This window comes from Pelodiscus sinensis, chromosome 17 (assembly GCF_052426305.1).
Source record: "Pelodiscus sinensis isolate ZL-2025 chromosome 17, ASM5242630v1, whole genome shotgun sequence".
NCBI classification, from domain to species: Eukaryota; Metazoa; Chordata; order Testudines; family Trionychidae; genus Pelodiscus; species Pelodiscus sinensis.
In genome coordinates, this window is record NC_143068.1 from 11,512,464 (window position 1) to 11,536,563 (window position 24,100).

The 24,100-nt window shown below is 41.3% G+C and overlaps 2 protein-coding genes across 4 annotated transcripts in view; one reads left to right on the top strand and one right to left on the bottom strand.

Annotated features, from left to right (window-relative positions):
• Positions 1-13,746, bottom strand: part of SS18L1 (SS18L1 subunit of BAF chromatin remodeling complex) — a 39,251-nt gene extending 25,505 nt beyond the window's left edge. For 2 of the 3 annotated variants that reach the window (XM_025186159.3, XM_006126168.5), the window contains exons 1-3: positions 13,615-13,746; positions 3,166-3,242; positions 408-492 (exon numbers count right to left, since the gene is read on the bottom strand). Coding sequence is in view for 2 of the 3 variants with exons in the window: in XM_006126168.5 (XP_006126230.1) it covers positions 408-492; positions 3,166-3,242 (162 nt within the window). In the remaining variant the exon portion in view is untranslated. Of the gene's footprint in view, positions 1-407; positions 493-3,165; positions 3,243-12,964; positions 13,527-13,614 lie in introns of those variants that run through there. The other variant, XM_006126167.5, reaches the window with a different exon arrangement.
• Positions 13,666-23,825, top strand: PSMA7 (proteasome 20S subunit alpha 7). The gene is made up of 7 exons (XM_075901100.2): positions 13,666-13,862; positions 18,170-18,296; positions 19,315-19,439; positions 21,288-21,410; positions 22,120-22,239; positions 22,843-22,905; positions 23,600-23,825. Exons 1-7 carry the CDS (start codon positions 13,767-13,769, stop codon positions 23,690-23,692), a joined length of 747 nt encoding a protein of 248 aa, XP_075757215.1. The 5' UTR covers positions 13,666-13,766; the 3' UTR covers positions 23,693-23,825.
• The last annotated feature ends 275 nt before the right edge of the window (positions 23,826-24,100 follow it).

Consider the following 24,100-nt stretch of genomic DNA (forward strand, 5'->3'; position numbering starts at 1 on the left):
ATACAACAGATATTTTAAAAACAATAAAAACTTTCATAAAGTAATTTTTCTATTATTGTCCATTGGAATCCAGAACTTTTTTCAATTTTTTTTCTAAAAGTATTAAAATGGCTAACTATGAACAGATTTTTGTCACCAATTAATATTCAAAAGAATTGTCATATGTATAGTTAACATTGTATTTGATCTCAGAGGGGTAGCTATATTAACCTATAATTTTAAAAACAACAAGCAGTCCCATGGCACCTTAGAGATGAACAAATATATTATATCATGAGCTTTTGTGGATAAAACCCACTTCATCAGATGAATTGGAATGGAAATTACAGGTCCAGGGTATATATAACAGTGAAAGCACTTACCTGCAGGTTGTTTTTACTATATTTGATGTTAGTATTGGTACTTACTGCAGGAAGCAGGGACTGCATATTCTGGTTAGAGTCTGCTATTGTTGCCAAGTAAACCAGGTTTCTGTGCAAGATTTGTTGGTATCTAAAAAATAAGGAATAGATCTTACTTTGGGAAGAGCTAGCAACACCAACATATCCCATTTCATGAATTCATTGCAGTCTTTGCTTCTCTGCCCTATCTATAAATCATCAGTAAATGTAAACTAGTCAACTTTCATCTCATCTTAATAAATAATGATAATAACAGCCATTCCTGTAATGTCCTGCCTCTTTTCAGAAAGTTACAGAATACCTAACAACCATTTTACAAATGGGTAAATTCAATAAGTAAAGTGACCAGTGAGAAAAAACAGGAGGGTGAGGAAATATTTTGTACTGAATCAACTTCTGTTAGCGAGATACCAGCTTTTGAGCTTACACAGAGCTCTTCAGGTCTCAATACAGGATATTACCATACCTACCTTGTCTAATATCTTACTTGTTTGAAAATACTCTCAATGCAGCAGAGATGGGAATAAAGCTTAGAGTCTTGATTATTTTGTCTCCTGCTCTGCTCTAACAATTAGTCTCTTTCTTTATTTCAATACACTCCTAACAGAGTATACATATTGGAGCGCCAAAAAACAAAACCTTTTTCCCCTGTAAGCAACGTCAGGAGAAGAAACTCTTTTGAGTTTAACTTGTATGCTTACTGCCATCCAACTGAAACCATGTGACACATTCAAGCTTCCTCCCAATCATTAATGAACTTAAAAAGATCATGATGTGAAGCAGGAGAGAACCAAGAAACAAAATATTAAAAACTGTGCCACAGAGCTATAAGGCAAATCAAACTTTTGGAAGTTGGAGAGGCACCATGAGAGCAAAAGGTAACAACTTTTACTGTATAACTTTTCTTTTGGTGGGTGCAAATGAAGTAGCAAAATGAATCCCGAAATGATGATAATGAAAATGATGGAAAGGAACATGTAGCAGAGCAAAAGAGGTGCCTAAACTCCTAAGGCTTTACGTTATTTTTAGTGGTCAGGGTCTTGTGTGAATAAATACCAGTGCAGGATGTAAATCCCATCTCCCTACAGAAAAGGATTCAGATTTGTGATGAAGTCTTGAATCATTATCATGTAACATGGTAAACACCCTTTCTGTCCTTTCCCTATGCAGTTTTCTTTTTGAAAGAGTAACAGCTTTCCCATGCCTGCCTTCCCTCAACTTGACCCCTCATTGGTCAGGTTTGACTTGTCCCTGAAATCTAATCCATGTTTACAATAAAAATGTACACTGATTTAATGTTTAAGAACAATTTATGGAAATTAACAAGCCTTTATTCAGTTTCTTTAGGCATGGATCGCCAAGATCTTTGAGCTCTAAAATTAAATCCCCTTCTGACAAAACTATATTATCAACGTGCCATAATCCTAAATTCATACTTCCTTGTAATTACCTTGTAAGTGACGTGTTGAGAATATTATTGAAGACTAATCATTTTGTTTTTGAATGCCAGATCTTACCAAATTATATACAGAACTACAGTCTCCCCTGACTACACATGCATAACTTCTTTGTAACTGGAGTTATCTGTATATGCCTCATAAGAGGAATGTACCCTTTAAGAGCAAAACAGATCTTAACTTTCATTTTCATATGGTAAAGGATTTTCTCACACACTAACTGACCATGTTTTTAAAAACAGCACATGTGGTATGATTTGATAATAGCTCAATCCTAGACATTTTGCCCACATCATGAGTGCAGGATTAGGTCCTACAAGAAAATACTGTTGTTTTTCACGCAGAACTCGAAATTTCTCACAATTCCTTTTTCCTACTTCATCTATAGCGTAGGGGGCCAGTCCTGCAGTTGATCCATACTTGATTTTAGTGGAAAATCTGCATGCAAAATAATTGCAGGATCCGGTCAATATTTAAATTTCAATTTACTTTTCATGTTTCTTAAAAATCAAAACTGCCATTATCCTTCCTCATTCTGAGTGTTGCTCTTCTACTGAGAAGAGTGATGTGCAAGTCACAAACTGTAGTCGGTTTTAAAATTTTCCTTTAAAAACTGCCAAAATATTCAGCTTTCTTTCTTGTTTTCAGAAGGTATCTTTCACCTCTTATCAACCACACTAATAGGGCACGTCTAGACTACCCTTGGCTTCCGAAAGAAGATATGCAAATTTGACACAAATTTGCACATCTTCTTCTGATCCCTTTTTTGGAGGAGGTTTTTCAGGGGAGAAAAAAAAGCAGTCTAGATGGATTTTTTTGTGCAAACTCCCCCTTTTTCAAAAGAACCCTTCTTCCTCAAAAAATTAGGTTTACAGGGTTCTTTCGAAAAAGGGTGGGTTTGTGCAAAAAACCTCATCTAGGCTGCCTTTAATTTTTTTCCAAAAAATCCTCCTCCAAAAAAGGGATCGGAAGAAGATAAGCAAATTCGCGCTGAATTTGCATATCTTCTTTCGGAAGTCAAGGGTAGTCTAGACGTGCCCATACTGTCTTGATTTCTGCACAATTTTACCTTTGCTTTGGTATATTATTGATCCTGATATTTTGTACAACAGCATTGCTTAAAATATTCAATGTGAAAAAAATACAGTGTCCCAAAATAATGTATACTTGTTGACACATCTTAGAAAATTAGCATTCCGAGTACTCTTGTCAGTGGCAGTTTTGCAACACTGTTCAGAGTGTTCTTCTTGCACTTTGTGGTAAGGACAGGAATAATATCCAAAATATTCCAAAGTAAATATACTCACTGAGTACATTCTGCTGTTTTGCCTTTGCTCTGATAGTCCATAATACACTGTATTAAGTGGTGATTTTCATCTAGCATCTGGACAAAAGAAAAATTATTAAAATACTCGTTACTGTACAATAAGACTAAAAACACAACAAGTTTTGTAATATGTTTCTTCCTTCTGTGATATTCCACTTCTCCTCATTCTTAGCTTGATGGTTCTTCATGCATGTCTTTTGCCTACAGGTCTTAGAGAGGAACCGGAATATTATCACAGAATCAAAGCTTCTAACTACAGGTACTCCCAAAAGTCAAATTTATTTATTGAACATTACTATAAAATAAAATGGTAGGGGGAAGAGTCCTTTTTGTGTTAACCTTAGCCTGTAATTATTATCGTTTATGCTTGAATAGGAATAACCGAACAAAAATTTGACAAAAAAGATACAAAACTCCCTTATTCAAATACTCAGTGCATTCTTCTGGTTTCTGAGTACACTTTTAATGGAAGATTCACTAAACAGAACCCACAGAATATACAATTTTGAGTTCCTTTTAAATGAAGGAAAAATAGGTAAATCTGACATTTTGGCAATACAAGACTATAAGAAATTAAATATAATACAACTTATATTACTTTAGAAATGTTTCTATACACATTACAGCTCACAAAGGCTATATTGAAGGCTTACATCTCACTGGTAATTAATACTGTAAAGTAAATATGTCAATACTATTTTTTCTATTTTAGGTAATTATTATTACTTAACATAAATATTATGTTGGCATTTTGAGGACTCAAATAGGTGAGGTCCCCATTGTGCTTGGTGCTGTACAAAGATACAGTAACAGTGCCTACCCCAAAAAGCTTACAGTATAAAATATGTTGGATAAAATGCACATATTAATATAAACAAATTTCAACATTAGCGTTTATGCCATGTCCCTTTGCATTCCAGAACCATGTCTTATCAATGCATTTTCATTATATCCTAAATTTTAGCAGAACATAGATTGTACATCCATGTGGGCCCACTGAGACATATTGTTACAGTTTGCCAGAAAATTTCTTGAACAGTAGCAATCCCCGGAGGCTATTATGGATCCCTACATAATAGTAGGGAAAAGGCAGACATGCAGATGTCATAGAAAGAGTCTGGACACTGGGTAAAAGGAGGACTGTACTTCCCCTGCACTTAGTGTATTTAGCACCAATCAACAGTTCCAAATCTGAGCTCCAAAATCCTGTATGCAAGTGTCACAAGAACTTTACATTTTCACACATTTTGTTGAATTTGGGAAGTTTCCTTTCTTGCATTTAATCACCATTACAAAATGCAAAAAATGAATGAAACCTGATAGATGTGAAACCAAAACCAAAACCACAAGGTATTTGTATATAAACCTATTTAACAGATAATGGGGATACGCTAACAAGTTTCCAGGCACAGAAGACTCCCAAGCTGTTTGCCCTGTGCTCCCCTGTTACTTTAAGCCACAAAGGATCACTAAACTGATACTTCACAAAGGGCTATGTAATTAGGCCATGGCACACCCTTCAGCTTTTAATCTGAGTAGGTCTACCGACTGATCCCCATCTGATCCAGCTTTCCAGCAGCTGTATACTATGCAATCTGTCACAATTAACACAGGAGGCCCCACTTGATTAAATATGGGGAGGTCTCTTTATCTTCATATGCAATTTCCTTGGGATATGAAACATATATACCCAAAAATGTTTACTTCAGAGCCCTGTCAAAAGTAATCACCTATGCTACTCCTGGTTTAGAAGAGACATAACTACTAGATTCCCAAAAGAATGCACATCAGCCAGGGTACAAGTTTAGGCAGCTTGCAGAGTATCTACATGTGGTCTCACATCTCATTCCTTCCAATCTCCAAAATGCCTTTTCGTCCTCTATAGGCCAAAGAGCAGGCCTCGAACAACGCAGTATAGCATGTGAAGTAACCTTTGCTACAATGAGCAACTGTACACTGGAAGTGGTCTGCAAGCACATCTGCTAGGAGACACAAGTACTTATGGAGCAGCCATGAGAATCTCTGTTTAATATTGGGACCAAGAATCACATGAGCTCCCTTTATTATGCATCATAAATCCATTGGTTCACATACATATTCTTTTAATAGACTTGCAACATATGTCTGAGTAGAGTTACATATTTTCTCCAAGCATTTCTCCTTCAGGAACACATTTCACACAACGATTCCCAAATAGATCCTTCTACAACAACATCAGAGAAACTCTGTAATTTACCTACCAATTGTGTACAATATGGCTCTTTCCTTTTCCATTTATTTGACATATGAGCCCTGCCCATCATCAGGGCAAAGAGTAGGTTAATACCATTTTAATCAAACCTCTGAACCTGAGTAAAAAGCTTTGATGGGGCCAGTAGTACAGCCTTTACACCTCCTTACTGTAAAAAAATCTTACATGCTGGTAAAGTAGTTATAAGTGTGAGAGTACTTCAAAATGGGCATTAAGCCATGAAATGGTTCCGTTCTAATTAAAAGTTATGTGCTGGATTTTAGAGACATTTAGCCAAAATATAGCTTCATCCATGTGTCTTTGTTGAGCCATTTGCAGTGCATTTTTATACTACATTTATAAGCAGTTATATTTTTAGAGGATTTAACTAAAGCATACAACACTACACAATCAATGGGTTTATTTTGTTAGTCCTCAATGCCAGAAGATTGTTGCCATGCAGAGACATTTTCTCCACTAAATATCCACACCTGATTCTTGACTATCTTTACAAAATGTCAATTCAGCTGTATTATTGTCAGACAGTTAACATACTTTTACAGAGATTAAGTTCCCATAAAATAATTTCTGAGTATCCAGTCCTACAGTACAACAAATTGAGAAGCTAGCAGATGAAATGTACTGCACTTGGAAGAACAGTTTGAAACCTGCATCACTGGCTAGATTAAAACAACATTCATAGGAGAATTACATCTCTCCACGTATTTTTGCTCTCTGAAGTCGTTCTGTTCTGAGAAAGAGAAAAATTTTGAGTAACCATATATGAGTGAGAGGATGCCTGCCAGTGGAATAGATCAAAAGCTTCAGTTGACTAGTTTATACCTTAAGCAAGCTCTAGTCAGTGTCCTACTTGTTTTTAAAAAATGAGTGTTTCTGGGCAAAATGCAAGAGAGAGCTTTCCGTCGTAGAGATATATATATATATATATATATCATAGAGATGGATGGGACCTTGAGAGGTAATTGAATCCAGTCCCCTGCCCTCATGGCAGGACCATGTACCATCCCTGATAGATTTGCCCCATCAAGGATTGAGCTCACAACCCTGGGTTTAGCAGGGCAATGCTCAAACCACTGGCTAGTCCACCTCCCCACATAAGCTACATTACCTAAAACTAACATTTTGTTTATTTTAAAATGGTTTAAAGGATAATTATTTTGTTTTCCACTAATTTCTTAGTGAGGTCAGGGTCTGTCATAGCATTTTTTATTATTTCCTTGATAATTTGTAGTGAAATTTATAAAGTGAAAGAATGGAGAAATAAAAGAGTAACAAAGGCAATATTTACAAAGCTAGGGTCTGATCCGACAAACAACTTAGGCCCAGATTCTCAAAGTATTTAGTTGCCTAACTCCCACTGAAATCAGTTGCAGTTAGGCAGCTAAATACCTTTGAGCTGTGATGTCCAACACGCTAGCCACTAGCTGCATGTGGTTATTTGCCAGTTAAGTGTGGCGAGTTGGCTTGAACAATGTGGCTATTGGGCTGGTTGAGTATGGCTAATTTACTATAGCAGTAGCCACTACAGAATTTGTTGGACACCACTCACTGCCTTTGAGGATCCACACCTTACTTATCAAGCATAGTCTATACCAGCGATTTTCAAAGTATGGGTCCTGACCCAGTACTGGCTCTCAGAAAGTCAGGCAGTGGGTTGCCTTGTTGTAGTGTGACCAGGTGACCAGTGGCGGTGCTAAGGCCAGCTTCCTGCTTGTCCTGACACTATGGATTGTGCTGTGCCCTGGAAGCGGGCAGCAGCAGGTCTAGCTCCTACGTGGAGGCAAGCAGCCAACTCTCACAAGATAAAAAAGGAAAACAAGCCAAAAAATGAAGCTAATCCCATTTCAAAGCAAACCTAAAATGGGCTCCATCCACTTTACTCAGCAATGCCTGGCGATATACTGGGAACCGGCCAATGGATGAGTGGAGCCAGAGCTTGGGGCAGTGGCAGCCTGTGGAGCAAGACCTGCTGCTGGTCACTTCCAGGGTGCAGTGCGGTCCTCCATGTCAGGACAGGCAGGAAGCCTGCCTTACCATCCCACTGCAACACTGACCAGGAGCTGCCGGAGGTAAGCCTATGCCCCAACAATCTCCTGTCCCAACCATGAGCCCCTCCAAACTCAGAAACCCCGTCCCCTTCTCCCCTAACCCACTCCCATGCCCCAGCCAAGAGACCTTGCCTACATACTGAACCCCTCTCCTCCTCTCAGTCTTCACTCCAAACCCATGATCTCTGGCCCCATCCTAGAGCCCACACCACCAGGCAAAGCCTTTATTCTCCCCCCTACCCCTCCCATTCTCTCAATCCCTCACTTCTGCAGCTCCACCCTGGACCCTGCACTCTAGTAAAAAGATGTAATTACGCTGGGCCATGGACATCAACAATTTTCTTCAACTGGATTGCGAGTAAAAAAGTTTGAAAACCACTGAGCTATACTATGACTAGTCCCATTAAAGTCAATCATGAAGATGTCCATGATTGTAAGTTCCACTCCTGGTATTAAGTACTTGCAGGATTGTGCCTGTTTTTTTTTTTTTTTAAATTTACTTCATCATCAAGAAATAGGAAACATTCAATATTTCCCACTCAAAAAATATTAATTCATCCATACAACTGCTTGTTCTATTTAAGGAATGATTCTTGACAAATTGACATACAATCGAAGGCCCGAATATGGAAAAATTGGCAAAAGCAGCATTATCATATGCCTTTATTGTAGCCAGCTAGGAATGTAAGCAACTAGTTGACTACCTGATAAACTTATGCTTATCGGGTAGTTGAGCAGTGACATAATTAGTTGCTTCCCCACCCCCCTTGCTGCCTCTATCAGAGAGAGGCAGTGAGTGGGGAGAGCAGGGGCTGATGCTGGGGGGAGCCAGTTTAAAAGCTGCTTCCCCCCAGCACTGTCTGGGGGGACAGGGCAGGCAGAGGCACAGCAGGGGACAGGGCACGTGTCAGGAATCAGCTGATTCCTGGCTTGTGCCCATCACCCCGCTATGCCTCTGCCTTTTAAATATATTAAGAAGCTCTTAATACATTTAAAAGGCAGAGATGCAGCAGGGCTAGCTCCCAGGTCTAACCCCACTGTGGCTCTGCAGTTTCCTCCCTTATCAACTAATCGAGTAGTCAATGGAAATTCCATCGACTACTCATTTAGCTGATGACACACAATTTAGCATCCCTATAGCTGACAGTTACTCCACACACCGCTCAAGATTTCTCTAGCTCTGTATTTGTGCATACAGAATGGGGCAGGGCGGTGATTACCAGGCATGGGGATGTACTTGCAGATCACACCCTGCCTGCTAGGGTACACAACCCTCTGAGACTCCTGTCATGCAGGTTTTGAGGAATGAAAGTTCTGTTTTATCCTGATGCGACAGATCTTCATGTTGTACCTATCTCTTGGAAGGTAATGGGAGGAGTGTCAGAGTCATGGCAGACACAATTCATATTTCTCCTTTATGTTTTCTAGTCTGGAATCTGGATTTGGCCCAGTGGTGTGGAGAGAGCGACTAAAGAAAAGTTATTTATTAGTTCCCATAATACAAGAACTAGAGGACACCAAATGAAGTTAATGGGTAGCAAGTTTAAAACTAATAAAAGAAAGTTTTTCTTCACACAGCGCATAGTCAGCCTGTGAAACTCCTTGCCAGAGGAGGCTATGAAGGCTAGGATTATAACAGAGTTTAAAGAGAAGCTAGATAATTTCATGGAGGTTAGGTCCACAAAAGGCTATTAGCCAGGGGATAGAAATGGTATCCCTGGCCTCTGTTTGTCAGAGGCAGGAGAAGGATGGCAGGAGACAAATATCATTGTCTTCGGTCCACCCCCTGGGGCACCTGGTGCTGGCCAGATGGACCTTTGGTCTGACCCAATACGGCCATTCTTATGTTCTTAATCTTTAAGAACAAAATACTTCGGTCAGATTCACCATGAAGCTCTTAGTTTCATATTGTGCATTTATGATACCAACAGAAATTCCCAGGGCAGAATTGGTAGAAAACAGAGAACAGAGCTCTGCAGAACAGAATGGAAATGGTAACTTGTTGAAAAGCATTCATTATTTTATAAACTTCTAGAAAATTTTTTTAAAGTATCACTAATAAATGTCTCAGCTGATCTAAGAAAGCAGGCTTAGAGATCAAGTCTCACTTTTGGATGTGTGTTCATAACCAGTACTGGCACTTTGATGTCAATGCAAAAGGTTGCTGCACTAATAGAAGGGCTCTTTGGATTTTGTTCATTGCAAAAAGAACAGAGAATAGTTCTGGTATCCTGATACTATGTTAAAAAAGGACAAGGTTCTAGTCACTGACACGGGAGTACATATAAGGTCAACACCAATGCCATGTCCTGCACATGAGCTAATGATAAGTACACAATTGCCAATTCTGCAGTCCTAGAGGTTCAAAATCTCACACTTTCTTCAAGGGAAGTTTTGTGTAAATAATGTAGTATTGGAATAGTAAAGGCTTTGAGGGAACCGTTGAAATTGAGTTAGTAACATGTATACAGGCAGTCCCCGGGTTACGTACAAGATAGGGACTGTAGGTTTGTTCTTAAGTTGAATCTGTATGTAAGTCGGAACTGGCGTCCAGATTCAGCCGCTGCTGAAACTGACCAGCGGCTGACTACAGGAAGCCCGAGGCAGAGTTGCTCTGCCCCGGGCTTCCTGGAATCAGCCTCTGATCAGTTTCAACAGGCTGAATCTGGATGCCAGTTCCATACAGATTCAACTTAAGAAACCCAGGCATCCCCAAGTCAGCTGCTGGTGAAACTGATCAGCGGCTGATTCCAGGAAGCCCGGGGCAGAGCAACTCTGCCTCGGGCTTCCTGTAGTCAGCGCTGGTCAGTTTCAGCAGCGGCTGACTTGGGGATGCCTGGGGCAGAGCAGCTGGGGTGCTGCTGGGTTGCTCCAGTAGTGCCGCTCCTCGGCGCTACTGGACCAACCCAGCAGCACCCCAGCTGCTCTGCCCCAGGCATCCCGATTCAGCCGCTGCTGAAACTGACCAGCAGCGGCTGAATCAGGACGCCTGGAGCAGAGCAGCTGGGGTGCTGCCGGGTTGGTCCAGTAGCGCCCAGAGAGGCGCTGCGGGACCAACCGGCAGCGCCCCCAGCTGCTCTACCACAGGCGTCCGGAGAAAAGCCTGGTCTGCTGGGGGGGGGGTACTAGTCCTCCCCCCCCCCCCAGCAGACCAGGGAGACGCGGGCGGCAGACCAAGACACACCGCGGTCCCGCCACTCGGGTCTTCCGCGGCTTTGCTCCACGTCTCCCTGGTCTGCTGGAGACCAGCAGACCAGGGAGACGGGGAGCAAAGCCTCTGAGGACGCCGGCCGCGGGACAGCCGCGGCGCGTCTGGGCTGTCCGCATGCTCCCCGGCTTTGCTCCCCGTCTCCAGCAGACCAGGGAGCAAAGCCGCGGAGCAAACCCCATTCGTAACTGCGGATCCGACATGTCGGATCCGCGTACGGGGACTGCCTGTAATAAAAATTAGTTGTGTGTGTATTTAAATATACAAGTAAAAATTATGCATTTTTGTGAATTTTTTTTAATTAACTGATATACAGTTTTGGCTCCTAAAGAGAACACTGTTGTGGATTTCCAAAGTAAGTGTCCCACAATTAGTTTTGAGCCCAACTTCTGATCTATGATTACAAAGCTCACTGAGTTATGTACTTGTTTGCAGACAAAAATTTCCATTTATGTTCATGAACACTTCAACAGCTCAGCAGTCATAAGAAATCCTAAAATAACAAGTCACCAAATGTACCTAATAGAGGAAATATTTTTATATTTGTACAGAAACAGATTTCAGTTCTTTTCAGTTCAAGATATTGTCTTGAAAATTGAGAGAATTAAGAACATTATTTTGCTGTTCTTTTTAATGGAAATTAATCAAAAGTGATTTTAAAAGACTACATGAAATGAATTTTGAAAGTCTATATTAAATACACAAACATCCAAAGTTAAGGATATAATTCCATCCTTAACTACGGGTGCCTAAATATTTCAGCATTTAAAAGTAAATAGGTATGACCACAATACCACATGTGCTGCAAGACCAAGACACAAGAGGATGAATTGCAGATTGACTTTTCTAGTATTTACAGATGTACATCAGGCTCTTAACTCTCTTGAAGGTTGTTTGTCATGCCTTAATTCTTCTTTACTTTGATCATATTCTCCCTTTAGATAAATTCTCATATAATTCATAAAACTGGTAATAGATAATGGCTTCACTCTGGAAGAAATGCTGATGAGCAACTGATTACTCTCTTACCACTGACACCTTTTGTGCGTGTATGTCAAGGTGGGGAACGTTTTTTGGGTTGGGGGCTGCTGACCCACAGGAAGATCAGTTGGGGCCGCACACAAGTGGGAAACCCAAAAAACCCCCAAACCCTCACTGACATGGCCCTGACTGAGAAGGACAAAGACACTCCTCACATTCCCTTCACATACCAGAGCCTAGTGGAGCCCAGGTAGTAGATTTGGTGTGCTTCAGTCCTTCAGTAGGCACAGGCTCCCCAGTGCTAGGAGGGGAACCCTCAGTGTCAGGGGCCGGATCTAGGCAAGCCAGGGGCCAGCATCCAGACCCTGGGCCTGAGGTTCCCCATCCCTGCTGTTTGTGTTCTCCATTATAATTTACAAACAGGCCATATGAGACCTTTATTCCTTAGTTCCACTGCACTGACTAGACAAACTCCTGGATAGCGAGAATTTCTAAGGCAGAGCAAACATGACATAAAATACACAGTGGAACTAGAAATTACAGGTACTAAGTAAAACAGATCAAGGGCATAGATGCATTGCTTATTGACATCTCCACACCTCTTCCATTATTTACAGTTATCTCACAGGTATCTCACTCCTGGAGGATAGGAGGGGAGTGAGGGCAAGTATGTATCTCCCCACCCTTCTCTTATTTTCTTACAAATACCCATCATAACTTCCAGACTCAGCTTTGGCCTTCAGACAAAACCGAGGACAGCTGAGTCTTCAGAGAAAATCCTTTCAATGTAAAACATTTGCCTTTTAAACATTATACACGAACAACTACAATTCCTTTTTTTTTTAAAAAAAACACCTTTGGAGATAGCTATGAGCACCTTTATTGCCACACTTCAGCATCTCTTTCCATATTTTAAAAGATTAAAATCCTGCAACGATTTGTTAAGGGCTGATATGCTGTCCAAAATGTGCAGATCCCAGCTTACAATTTTGAAATGTATCCCTGGCATTTTGTTCTTTACAAACACGTAAGACAGTGAGCAGTGAATTTTCTATTCTGCGGATCCTTCTCTGGAGCTTTCCTTCTCCCTCTCCCTCTCTTTGCAGTGTTCTGAACACCTTTGCTTTGTTCCACCTCCTCCTCCTCCTCCCTCCAGCTGTCCATCTTCCCAACCCTTGTAAATTCACTAGTTTTCATGATTACTTTAGAATTAAGCCATCTTCCCAGCCACAGCACCATAGAAGGAATATACAAATAACATTTCTTGTCTGTATAAAAGCATGCTTTTTACCTTCTGGATAGTTTGCTGGGTGACCTCCCCTTTGCCTCTCGGGCGAGCAGAAGCAAAGGCAACCGACATGGTGGGTTTTTTTTAAATGTGTCTATAATATAATGCTCCTAGGCTCTAATAATATTGTTATTATCTGGCTGCTATTGCTGTGCAAAGATTCTCCGCAGTGCATGGGGAGGGGAGCCGGCGCAGATGGTACAATCTGTGCCCTGCAACGAGCCAGGGGCACTGCACCAAGAGCCTGCATGCACCACCCTCGCCCTGATGCCTCTGATCCCAATGCAAGGTGGGGAGCCAGCTGCTGAGATTTGGGGAGGAGGGATAAAGCCAACGGAGTGGTCCTCCCCTCCTTCCCCACCTCCCCTTTGATCTGCACATGGTGCATCCCTGCTGCTGGGTTTCCTGTCGCAGGCGAACAGCATCTTTCTGCCTTTGCCAAGAGCGGCCCAGTGCGTCAAAGGCGTAGGCAAAGACGAGAGCTACGCCAAGCGCGTGTGGAAGCAGACACCGTGATACGCTACCGTGCCTACGCTAAATGCGTACGGAAGGCAGGCAACAGCTTGGTACGCCAAAGGCGTAGATAAGCTGCCTGGCGTTCCGGGTGGCCTGCGATTCTCTGGCCCAATGCGTACGTCAGGATGAAGACCCACCTACACAGTTGGCGTAAGGGCCGCCTTCGGCGTGCGCTGTGAATGGCAAGGCTCCGGAAGCGGCGCAGGGCGGGGGATGAGTGTGCAGTTCTGAGGGAGGCGGCGGGTTCCGGTGCGTGCAGGTCGCTGGGCCCCGGCAGAGCGGCGGAGCCATGAGCTACGACCGGGCCATCACCGTCTTCTCGCCCGACGGCCACCTCTTCCAGGTGGAGTACGCGCAGGAGGCGGTGAAGAAGGGCTCCACCGCGGTGAGTGAGCGCCGGGCGCGGGCCGCGCGCGCCGCAGGGAATGGCCGCCGCTCCTGAGGCGAGGGCGGTGGGGGGAGGGGCCGGGGAGGGAGCTGGGGAGAAGGGGCTGGGGCAGGAGGGCCTGCGGGCTGGGGAAGGGGCCTGTGGACGGGTGGGGGGAGGGCAGGTGGGGGAAGGGGCCTGTGGACGGGTGGGGGGAGGGCTGGGACAGGTGGGGGAAGGGGCCTGTGGACGGGTGGGGGGAGGGCTGGGACAGGTGGGGGAAGGGGCCTGTGGACAGGTGGGCGCGTGCCTGGGGAAGTGGGGGAGGCTGGGGACAGCAGAGGACGGGCCTGTGGAGAGTTGCTGGGGGGGTACCTGAGGAGGGAGCACCCCTGGCAGTGAGCCAGAACCGAGCCCCTTGTCTTGGGAAGACCCCACAGCTTAACTGATCATGTGATGAAGTGGGTTTTGCCCATAGAAGCTCAGGACACTGTATATTTTGATTAGTCTCTGAGGTGACACAGAACTAAAATCCTAGGGATGGAAGAGACCTCAGGAGCCATCAAGTCCAGCCCCCTGCCCAAGGCAGGGCCAAGCCCAACTAAATCAACCCAGCCAGGGCTTTGTCAAGCAGAGACTTAAAAACCTCTAAGGATGGAGATTCCACCACTTCCATAGGCAACCCTTTCCAGTGCTTCACCATCCTCTAGTGAAATAGTTTTTTCCTAATATCCAACCTAGACCTCCTCTACTGTAACTTGAGACCATTGCTCCTTGTTCTCACTATTGAGAACAGCCTCTCTTCATTCTCTTTGGAACCTCCTGTCAGAAAGGTGAAGGCTGCTATCAAATTCCCCCTCAATCGTCTCTTCTGCAGGCTACACAAACCCAAATCCCTCAGCCTCTCTTCGTAGGTGATGTGGTCCAGCCCCCAAATCATTTTGATTGGCCTCCCCTGGACCCTCTCCAATGTGCCCACATCCTTTCTATAGTGGGGGGCTATTCGTTTTTAAAGTTACAGATTAACACAGCTACACCTCTATGGTATTAGAAGATAGCTCCCTACCTCCAAGACCAAAAATGTAAAATGTAATAGCCATTCTAGGTCAGAGCAATGGTCCATGTAGGCTAGTGTCTTGTCTTCTGACTGTGGCCAATGAGATGCTTCAGAGTGAATGAACAGATAATCCTCATGTGATCCATATTTTGGCACCCATTCCCAGTTTCCTGCAAACAAAGGGTAGGGACACTTTAAAGCATGGTCTCATTAATTGTTTCTGTGCTGCTCACTTGCCATGGGGCTTGCAGCATACAACTTTATATCCCTGACTCCATTTCCTTATTTCTAAGATGGAGATAATACCTACTTTCAAGTAGCATAGACAGTCATTGTAAAATCGGGAGAATACAAATTTGTGGTGATATCTGTTTACAAACTGGAAATTATAGAAAAGAGATATTTCTAAAATTTCTTCTAAAATTAATCCCAAATGTGTTTGATTTTGCCTCGGTGCATAATAGTAACCTATACAGTAATATATGTTTGGCATTTTACAGGTGCATTAAAAATTTGGGCTTTTTTGGAAAAGTAGATAATCTGCATTTAAAAAATTATTTGATGCCAAACCTATTTTAAATACACTAGGGCTCTTCTTGAATAGTTGTAGTTGGCAGTAATATGGCTATAAACTTGTAGATAATTAAAAGTCATTGAGGCAAATGGGATGTGGAGAAATGAGTTCTAACAGTTCCTGCATTGTCTTTTTGGCTACACACAATTTTCTGCAAAACTAAATGGGGGGGGGGGGGGAGATTACATCTGGGGAAGGAGGTGTGTTTAAAATTTTTCAGGGTGACAGAAGTAGAAAAAAATTAATGGCCTGATTCACCAGAGACCTGAAACTTGTGGAGCTATTTCACTTCACAAAATGCAGGGCAGTAGTGACTTAAGTGTAAAATGTCCCCTCTGAGTGTACAGAAGTGAGTGTTTACTTACTTAATAAAAACTTTAAAAACAACATATAGTCTGGTAGCTCTTTAAAGACTAATAAAATGAGCTTTTTGTGGGCACAGACCACTTCTTCAGATGGCTCATGATATCATCTACGTGTTTTGTTAGTCTTTAAAGTACTACCAGACTATTTGTTGTTTTTTTAAGTTTTTCCTGTTACAGACTAACTCGGCTACCCCTCTGAAGTTAATTACTTAATGTAGTTTTTCCAACTTTGTGGGTTATTGTTTAACAAATGACAATGCTGAAAAACTGCATCTCTTTTTAACTCCCCAGTAACATAACAGCTGGAAAATCTTGATCACTTTCTAAAATATTTGCCTTTGGGATAACCATAACAAATTTCAAACCCAAGGGAGAATTTTAAAAAGTAATGTAATCTTGGCTAATATGGTAAGTTGGAACAACTGCTGGAACATCATAAATCAAACTGCCAAGGAAGAACCACATTTTCCAGTCCTGTATATGAAAAGCAGTGGGACTATGATTTTTTTTTAAAGCTGTTTTCTTAACTTCAGGAAAGGCAAGGTGAGGGAAGGAGTGTATAGGATGATCTGAAAGTTGATATTCAGAGGAAGCAATGAATGGATGGGCTACATTTATGCTTAGGACTATGGACTATTAAACAGTCTGATTTGGCTTTGACTTAGTACCATAATAAGTATTCAGCTTGGAATTAAGTATAAAGTTCAACTATGTTACAAGCACTAATATATGCCTAGAGAGAATTATTCTGTGGCATACTCATGATAAAGCCCCGCACTTGCTGGTATATGTGCCTGTTTTTATACTTCCTGGTATGTAGGTGGTCTTATCAGTAAACTAGGGAAATACAGTAGTCTCATCTACGTTGTAAGATGGATGCATAACAGCTTGGATAACTATTCTGAGAATGGTTATGTTGGAAGGGCACACCAAGTGGGGGTTTGCAGGGATTAGTTGAAATTTCCAGATGATACCAAGCTGGGAGATGTTGCAAGTGCTTTGGAAAATAGGATCATATTTTAAAATGATCTGGACAAACTGGAGAAATGGTCTGAAGTAAATAGGATGAAGTTCAATAAGGCCAAATGCAAAGTATCCACTGAGGTTATGTCTACACTGCAGAGTTTTTGTGCAGGAAAATTTACAGTGAATTGACAGAAGAGGGGTTTTTTTGCGGTATAGGTATTCCTCTTTCTATGAGGAATAAGCCTTTTTGTGCAAGAGCTCTTGCGCAAAAATGTGTGTGTGACGGGAAATGGTTTTTTTGCACAAAAACAGCCTTTCAAAAGAAGCACAGGTGCCCTGAGTGGCCATTCTGTTAATGGCAAGCAGAGCTTTCTTGTGAGAGCGTCCATGCAGTCTGAATGCCCTCTTGCACAAAAGCGCATCACTTTTCTGATGCGCTTTTGCATCTCTTCTGCAAAAAGCTTCTTGCACAAGAAGCCTGTAGTGTAGATGTAGTCTTAGTGAGGAACAGTTTCACACGTACAAATGGAAAAGTCTAGGAAGGAATACTGCAAAAAGAGGTCTAGGGGTCTTAGTGAATCACAGGCTAACCAGTGCATCCCAGAATGATACTTGTTTTTTGCAATGGTAACAGGAGTATTGTGACTAAGACACAAGAAGTAATTCCTCTGTTCTACTCTGCGCTGATTAGGCCTCAGCTGGAGTATTATGTTCATTTCTGGTCACTACATATCAGGAAAAAAGTGGACAAATTAGAGAAGATCCAGAGAAGAGGCAATGAAAATGATTAAAGGTCTAGAAAACATGACCTATGAGGGAAGACTGTTTAGTTTGGAAAAGAGAAGACCGAGAGGGGACATGATAGCAGCTTTCAAATACCTAAAAAGGTGTTAAAGGGAAGAGGAGAAAAGGTATTCTTTTTAACATCTGATGATAGGAGAAGAAGCAATGGGCTTAAAATTGCAGCAAGGGGGGTTTAAGTTGGACATTAGGAAAAACTTTCTAGCTGTCACGGTGGTTAAGCACTGGAATAAATTGCCTAGGGAGGTTGTGGAATTTCCATCATTGGTGATATTTAAGAGCAGGTTAGACAAATGTCTGTCAGGGATGACACTTGTTCCTGCAGTGAGGTCAGGGGACTGGACTTGATAACCTCTTGAGGTCACTTCCAGTTCTAGTATTCTATTATTCTGTGATTTCTTCTGTTTTACATCAGTTTATTTCCAACAGAGTACACCATGAAGCAAAGCATTTGATGCTTCAAATGGAATTAATACTTTTGTATTTTTTTAAGGAAAGTCTATACCTCTTATAGGTCTGTTGGGTGTATTTTATCTGTCATGGGTTTTGAATGCATTTAAAGGTTGGAGTGCGAGGAAAAGAGATTGTTGTTCTTGGTGTGGAAAAGAAATCTGTGGCAAAACTTCAGGATGAAAGAACTGTGAGGAAGATCTGCGCACTTGATGACAATGTCTGCATGGCTTTTGCAGGTATGCAGTGTCTAACAGTTGATTAAATGCTCATATATTAAGCTGAGAACAGACTTTGGAATTAAAAAGTAGTTTTTGGAGGATTGTGATATTGCATAGGATTTATGAACATTGAAAACCAAATTGCTTTGGACAACTGGTGGTGGGGAGAGGAAGAAGGGTTATTTTTTGGTACTTACTTATTTCCTTAGATTAAAATGCCTAAAGGTTATTCTATAGAACCAGCAATTTAATAAAGAAAATGTCCTTATGTTAGGACCGTGTGTGATGCAATGAATTAAACATGAGGCTGGAAATTGGGAATTCCTGTGTATTAATTCCAGCTTTAGCAGAAATGTGCATTGTGGCTGAAGGGAGGGGAATAAATGGAGATACAGAGAAAATAATCTAGTCATCCATAAAATGGACAAAATATATATTAACTAGGGATGTAAAAAGCCATTTAAAAAGGTGACCATGTAGCCGCTAAGAATCTTAGCAGTTACACGGTTACCTGTGCTGCAGGCTCTGCAGTATAGAGCTTAGCTTGTAAACTTGTGAGTCAGTGCTTCCGCTTTTAAGCCGGCTCCCGCCTCTCCTCCCCCACCCTGCATTTCTGCCTCTGGGAGGCAGCAAAGGGGGGCCAAGTGGCTGTCCAGCTGGCTCCCTGCGCATATTTTCTTCTGCCTCTCCTCCCTCCCACCCCCTGCTCCTCCCTTTCGCTGCTGTGCCGGATACAGAGGCAGCAGTGCTGGGAGGGAGGAAGACAGGTGGCTCCGTTGGGAGCTGGTGCTCCTGGGTACCAGCTTTTAAGCTGGCTCCTTCCAAACACCAGCTCCTGCCTTCCTCCCCCGTTGCCTCTGATACAAAGGTAGCAGGCGGGCAAGGGGGTGCGTCTAGTCCTTAGGTTTATCTGATAAGCCCAGGCTTATCAGTTAATTTTGTAAATAACTACACTCTAACATCCCTACTGTCTGTTTTCATCTGTCTGGTGCTAAGTACGCATTTGAACACATAGTGTATCATATTATCATTGTAGGACTCACAGCTGATGCCAGAATCGTTATAAATAGGGCTCGTGTAGAGTGTCAAAGCCATAGACTTACTGTGGAGGATCCTGTCACCGTGGAATACATCACACGTTACATCGCTAGCCTGAAACAGGTATCAGTTGTCTTTCTCCTTTTGTTGGGCAAATAAAACCTAACTTTGGGCCAAATTCTACTTTTACACTAGTGAAAAGCCAGATAACTCAGTAGAATCTCTTTGTTGGATATTGATGCTACTGTAGCATCAGACAGAGGGAAGATACAGGGTATGTCATTGGCATCTCCCAAATATGGGGAAATTCAGAAACTTAATGTTTACTGGGACATCATTATTGCACTTCTTTTGTATTCGAAGTTTTACTCAGCATTGCTTGGGTCCTTCAGGGCAGGGGCTTAGGGATGTGGAAACAGGAGTGCTAGAGTCAGCACAGGGCATAGGGGGGTGCAGAAGTCAGAGCAGGGGGTTGGGAAATATGAGGGGGAACAAGGGAGGAGGTAGGGTGCAGGAATTTGGGCAGGGGGTGATGGGCTCAGGGCAGGGGGTGGGATCAGCCAGCTGCTGCTCCCTGGGGCAGCAGGGGCTGCGCTGCCCCTCCCACTAGAGGTGTTGTTCCTCAGAATTGGTCTAGGGTGGCGAGGGCACGCTTGCTTGCTGCCCCCCATGGTCATTGTGCAGTATAACTGTCCCATATACTTACTGCCTCCTCTGGTCATTCTGGAGTATAACTGTCCCTGCTATCACATCCCTCTCTTTCCCTTTGACAAGAAATAGTCACATTCTACATATATCCCATTGTCCTGGTGCAACCAAATCCTGACCTTGCTTTAAGGTATAAGTGGAAGCTGCTTACCATATTTGGTGGTCCAAACTCTTACTGTTTGGGAGGAGTTCTTGAACAAAAAAACTGATACACAAATTCTCTCAAAGATATTGTAGACTAACAATAGAAATGTGCTCATCTACAAACTTCATTTCACACATATTGGTTTCTCCTGCTTGCCTAGTATTTACTAGCAGAATATGGTAAGTGAGACCTCATTACACATTTTATAAAAATGTCTTAGTACACTAGGAATTTGTATTAATTTTAAATTACAGCATCAAAATAGACACTATATTCCATGGTGCATTTTTATTATCTTTCAAATGCATTAAACTCAGTAATCTCTACTAATTAGCAATTTATGCATGGTCAGTCTTTAGCACAAGTTTTGTTATGTATTGGAATGGCAAAACACATGTATTCTTTCCATGAAAGTTTTTTTCAGACTTTATTCTCCTGCAGTAAAATAAATATCCCCTGAAATTATTTTTTATATGATGTACACAAATCTTTTAAAAACTTAAAAGCAACACTTCTGATTCTATATTCCTTATGTCCCAAATTGCTGCCAAAATGCCTGCTTCTCATCACAAAGTATCTAAATTCTGAGAGACTTGGGACCTTGGCATTTATTGGATTTAACTCAACAGTTACTATTCTGTGAGAATTATGTTTCATCTTTACCTGTATGTCTCTTGGATTTTTTTAATGGATTTTCTAAGCCTTCATGACAGTACAGATTGCTAACATTGGTTTTTGGTATTTGTTAGGCCTCTGTGACTATCACATGTAATTAATTTACACAAGTTAATTTCCTAGATACCTCTGAATATTTTAGCAAAAATGGTGATTTTACCTTTTTTTTTTTTTTTTATTAAAGGTGATGGTAGCTAATTCAGAAGTAACTAAGAAAAGCTATTTATTTTGTAACCATCCTTTTATATGCTTTAATTTATGCGTGACCTGCAGTACAAGAAATATTATCTTGAAACCACAACAAGGGAAGAAAGAGTCAGTTGCAAATGATAGGAAATACTTATGATAAACTTTCTATATTGCCACTTTTGTACGACTGCTACTTCAGAAATCCATATGCTTGTAGAGAAGTCTCTGAAATAAGTTATCTTGATTTTCATCAGCGTTATACTCAAAGTAATGGCCGCAGACCTTTTGGGATATCTGCCCTTATTGTGGGATTTGACTTCGATGGAACACCCAGGCTCTATCAGACTGACCCATCTGGCACTTACCATGCTTGGAAGGTGAGTTGACTCTGCCTCCTGGTGGAGATTAAATGAAATATCATTCAGCAGCTAATTTAACCTCTCAGGAAAATCATATCTTGCTGCAAGATGGATTTTGTAGTTCTTATACTATGTGGTCTGCCAATGGAGAGCTGTCTGTTGACATGGTTTTAATTAACCAGCTGCAAAAAAGTTTTAAGTGACAGCAACAAATATAGCAGATGTTTGGTGAGTACAAATATGATAGACAAGTTGCATGACTATAAACGGTAAAGAAAATATCCATTAGACAGTATGTATATTAAAATGTGGTCAAGGCAAAGAGAAGTTTTGAATACTCCCTTCTAATAAGTGTTTCATTTGATACAAATTTTACAGTTCATATAGTATCTTTTGCCTGAATTTCAGGAAAAATCACCCTTTAGCACTAGCTATATCCTGTGCATGTTAATACCCATATTAAAATGTAAAAACATTTTGATTTTCATATTTTTTACTCTAAAAGTTGAGATTTGGAAGTTGTGATCAATATTTAGTAGAGCTAGCAGCTCCTAGGATATCAAGTAGGATGCTGAATGGCTATTAATCCTGTCTTGAGATCATTATATACACAACAGGATATGTGGTCCGTTGCGTATTTGCATCATTTTATGTTTGTACTTTCTCTATGAAGTAGTCTTTTAAAAACCCCAACATTTACACCCATCCTTTCCTAAAATTATTCCAGGCTAATGCCATTGGGAGGGGAGCCAAGTCTGTACGTGAATTCTTGGAGAAAAACTATACTGATGAAGCCATTGAAACAGATGACCTGACCATTAAACTTGTCATCAAGGCTCTTCTTGAAGTAAGTGTGATTCAGTCTGCTGACAGTTTTGTGGGTGGGTGTTGCTGTTGCTCAAGTCTACCCAGTTAATTCACCATAAATTCTAGAGGTTATGGATGACTTTTATCAAAAATTGTATTCTCCATTATACTCTGAGGCCATTAGATACTGAGCTATGGGACTGATTTGCAAACCCTTCTTAAACAGCCTATTTTTACCAGGATTCTTTATATGCAAGAATCTGCTAGCTTTCTTGTGAATAATTTTTTAAAAAATCAGACTTAAGCTTTGAACATTGGCACATACATTCATTCTGAAAATACTTAAGCCATGCTTGCTTGCTTACTTATATTATTTTGTAAGCATGACTTAGAATTTGAAGTAAATGAATAATCCTACAGTTCAGTCATTGTATACATTGTCTATGCACTGAATTAAAGTTGAGTCCATTAGAGTGAAGAGGCTTATCTTGCAGTGCTAATATTTGTAATGAAATATGCATCCTGAGTTAATGGAAAGAGAAATGTAAAGTTCCCATCTGTGACTCTCTTAGGGAGTTTTAATTAGAATTGATCTATGGCATAAGATTTCTTATTCTAAACCTTTCATCTTTGACTACTTCAGGTTGTACAGTCAGGTGGGAAAAACATTGAGCTGGCAGTTATGAGAAGAGATCAGCCACTCAAGGTAAGCATTTCATCTGATGCTTGTTTCTCTTGGTCTCCATACTGCTGTCTATGTAGAATTCCCATTGATTTGTACTGTAGCTCTACATTGAGGCAGATGCAGAATTATATTTAACTATTACTAAGGCAAAAGAAGCTTCCAAAACTGTTCAGCGTATACTTGAACCTCCTTAATCCAGCTGTCCCTGATCCAGGAACATCACAGTTTGGACCCTGGCAGGAAGTAGAGGGGGGAGAGGAAGCAGCTCTGCACATTCCTCCACCCCTAGCTTCTCCCTCATTGCTCCCATAACAGTGGGGTGCAGTTCATGAGAGCAGCAGGGGTGCAGAGCCAGGTAAACCTCCTTTCTTCTTTCCCCTCCTGCCCAGTCCCAGCATGCTCCTCCACTCTGCCCGAGGCCCTGTGTCCCTAGTGTACTCCTGCATCCTCCCTAAAAGGTAGTTTTTGTTTACCTTTTATTCTGGCAAGCAAACACTCATGATCTGGAAAATTCCATAATCTGGTATAGTCTGTTTCCCAAAATTGCCAGATTAAAGAGGTTCAAGTGTATTTGTGTTTGCTTACAGATAGACATTTGCCCCTGCACGATATTACAGTATTAAATTAATTTTCTTATCAAAAGTAGATCTTTCACATTCAAACTAAGTTTCTATTGATATCTTAAGGTTCACTTATGTTTTTCTTTTTTTTTAAGATTTTAAGTCCTGAAGAAATTGAGAAGTATGTTGCTGAAATTGAAAAAGAAAAGGAAGAAAATGAAAAGAAAAAACAGAAGAAAACATCATGATGAATGAAATCCAATTGTTTAGATGCTTTTTAATTCAAATCATGGGTTATTCTGTATACATGTAGGCATTCCATTTATTCATACTGTGCTCCTTTGAGACCTACAATAAACCTACTGATTTTTTTAAACTTTTTATTTTAGATGTATGTTCCTTGGATTTTAAATTCCGCTCATGCAGCTCATTGTAGAAGAGTGATAGTATTCTATTAAAAGACAAAAAAAGGTATTTTCATGCCTTTCTTACCTTTTGAACCTTGCCACTAATTTTCTTATGTAAATATTTCCCTTTGTCAGTCTTATCTGAAAATTACCTTGCTCATAATCCTAGACTGTTATCTCCTAATTATAAAGCCATAACAGGCTCCAACTCTGATTCTATCTCATTTGAAAATACTCAGAATTTTAAAA

Coding starts and splice junctions, on each gene's coding strand:
- PSMA7 (XM_075901100.2), top strand. CDS start 13,767: ATGAGCTACGACCGGGCCATCACCGTCTTCTCGCCCGACGGCCACCTC. Junction 19,440..21,287: donor ACATCGCTAGCCTGAAACAG/GTATCAGTTGTC, acceptor GATTTTCATCAG/CGTTATACTCAAAGTAATGG. Junction 22,240..22,842: donor TCATCAAGGCTCTTCTTGAA/GTAAGTGTGATT, acceptor TGACTACTTCAG/GTTGTACAGTCAGGTGGGAA.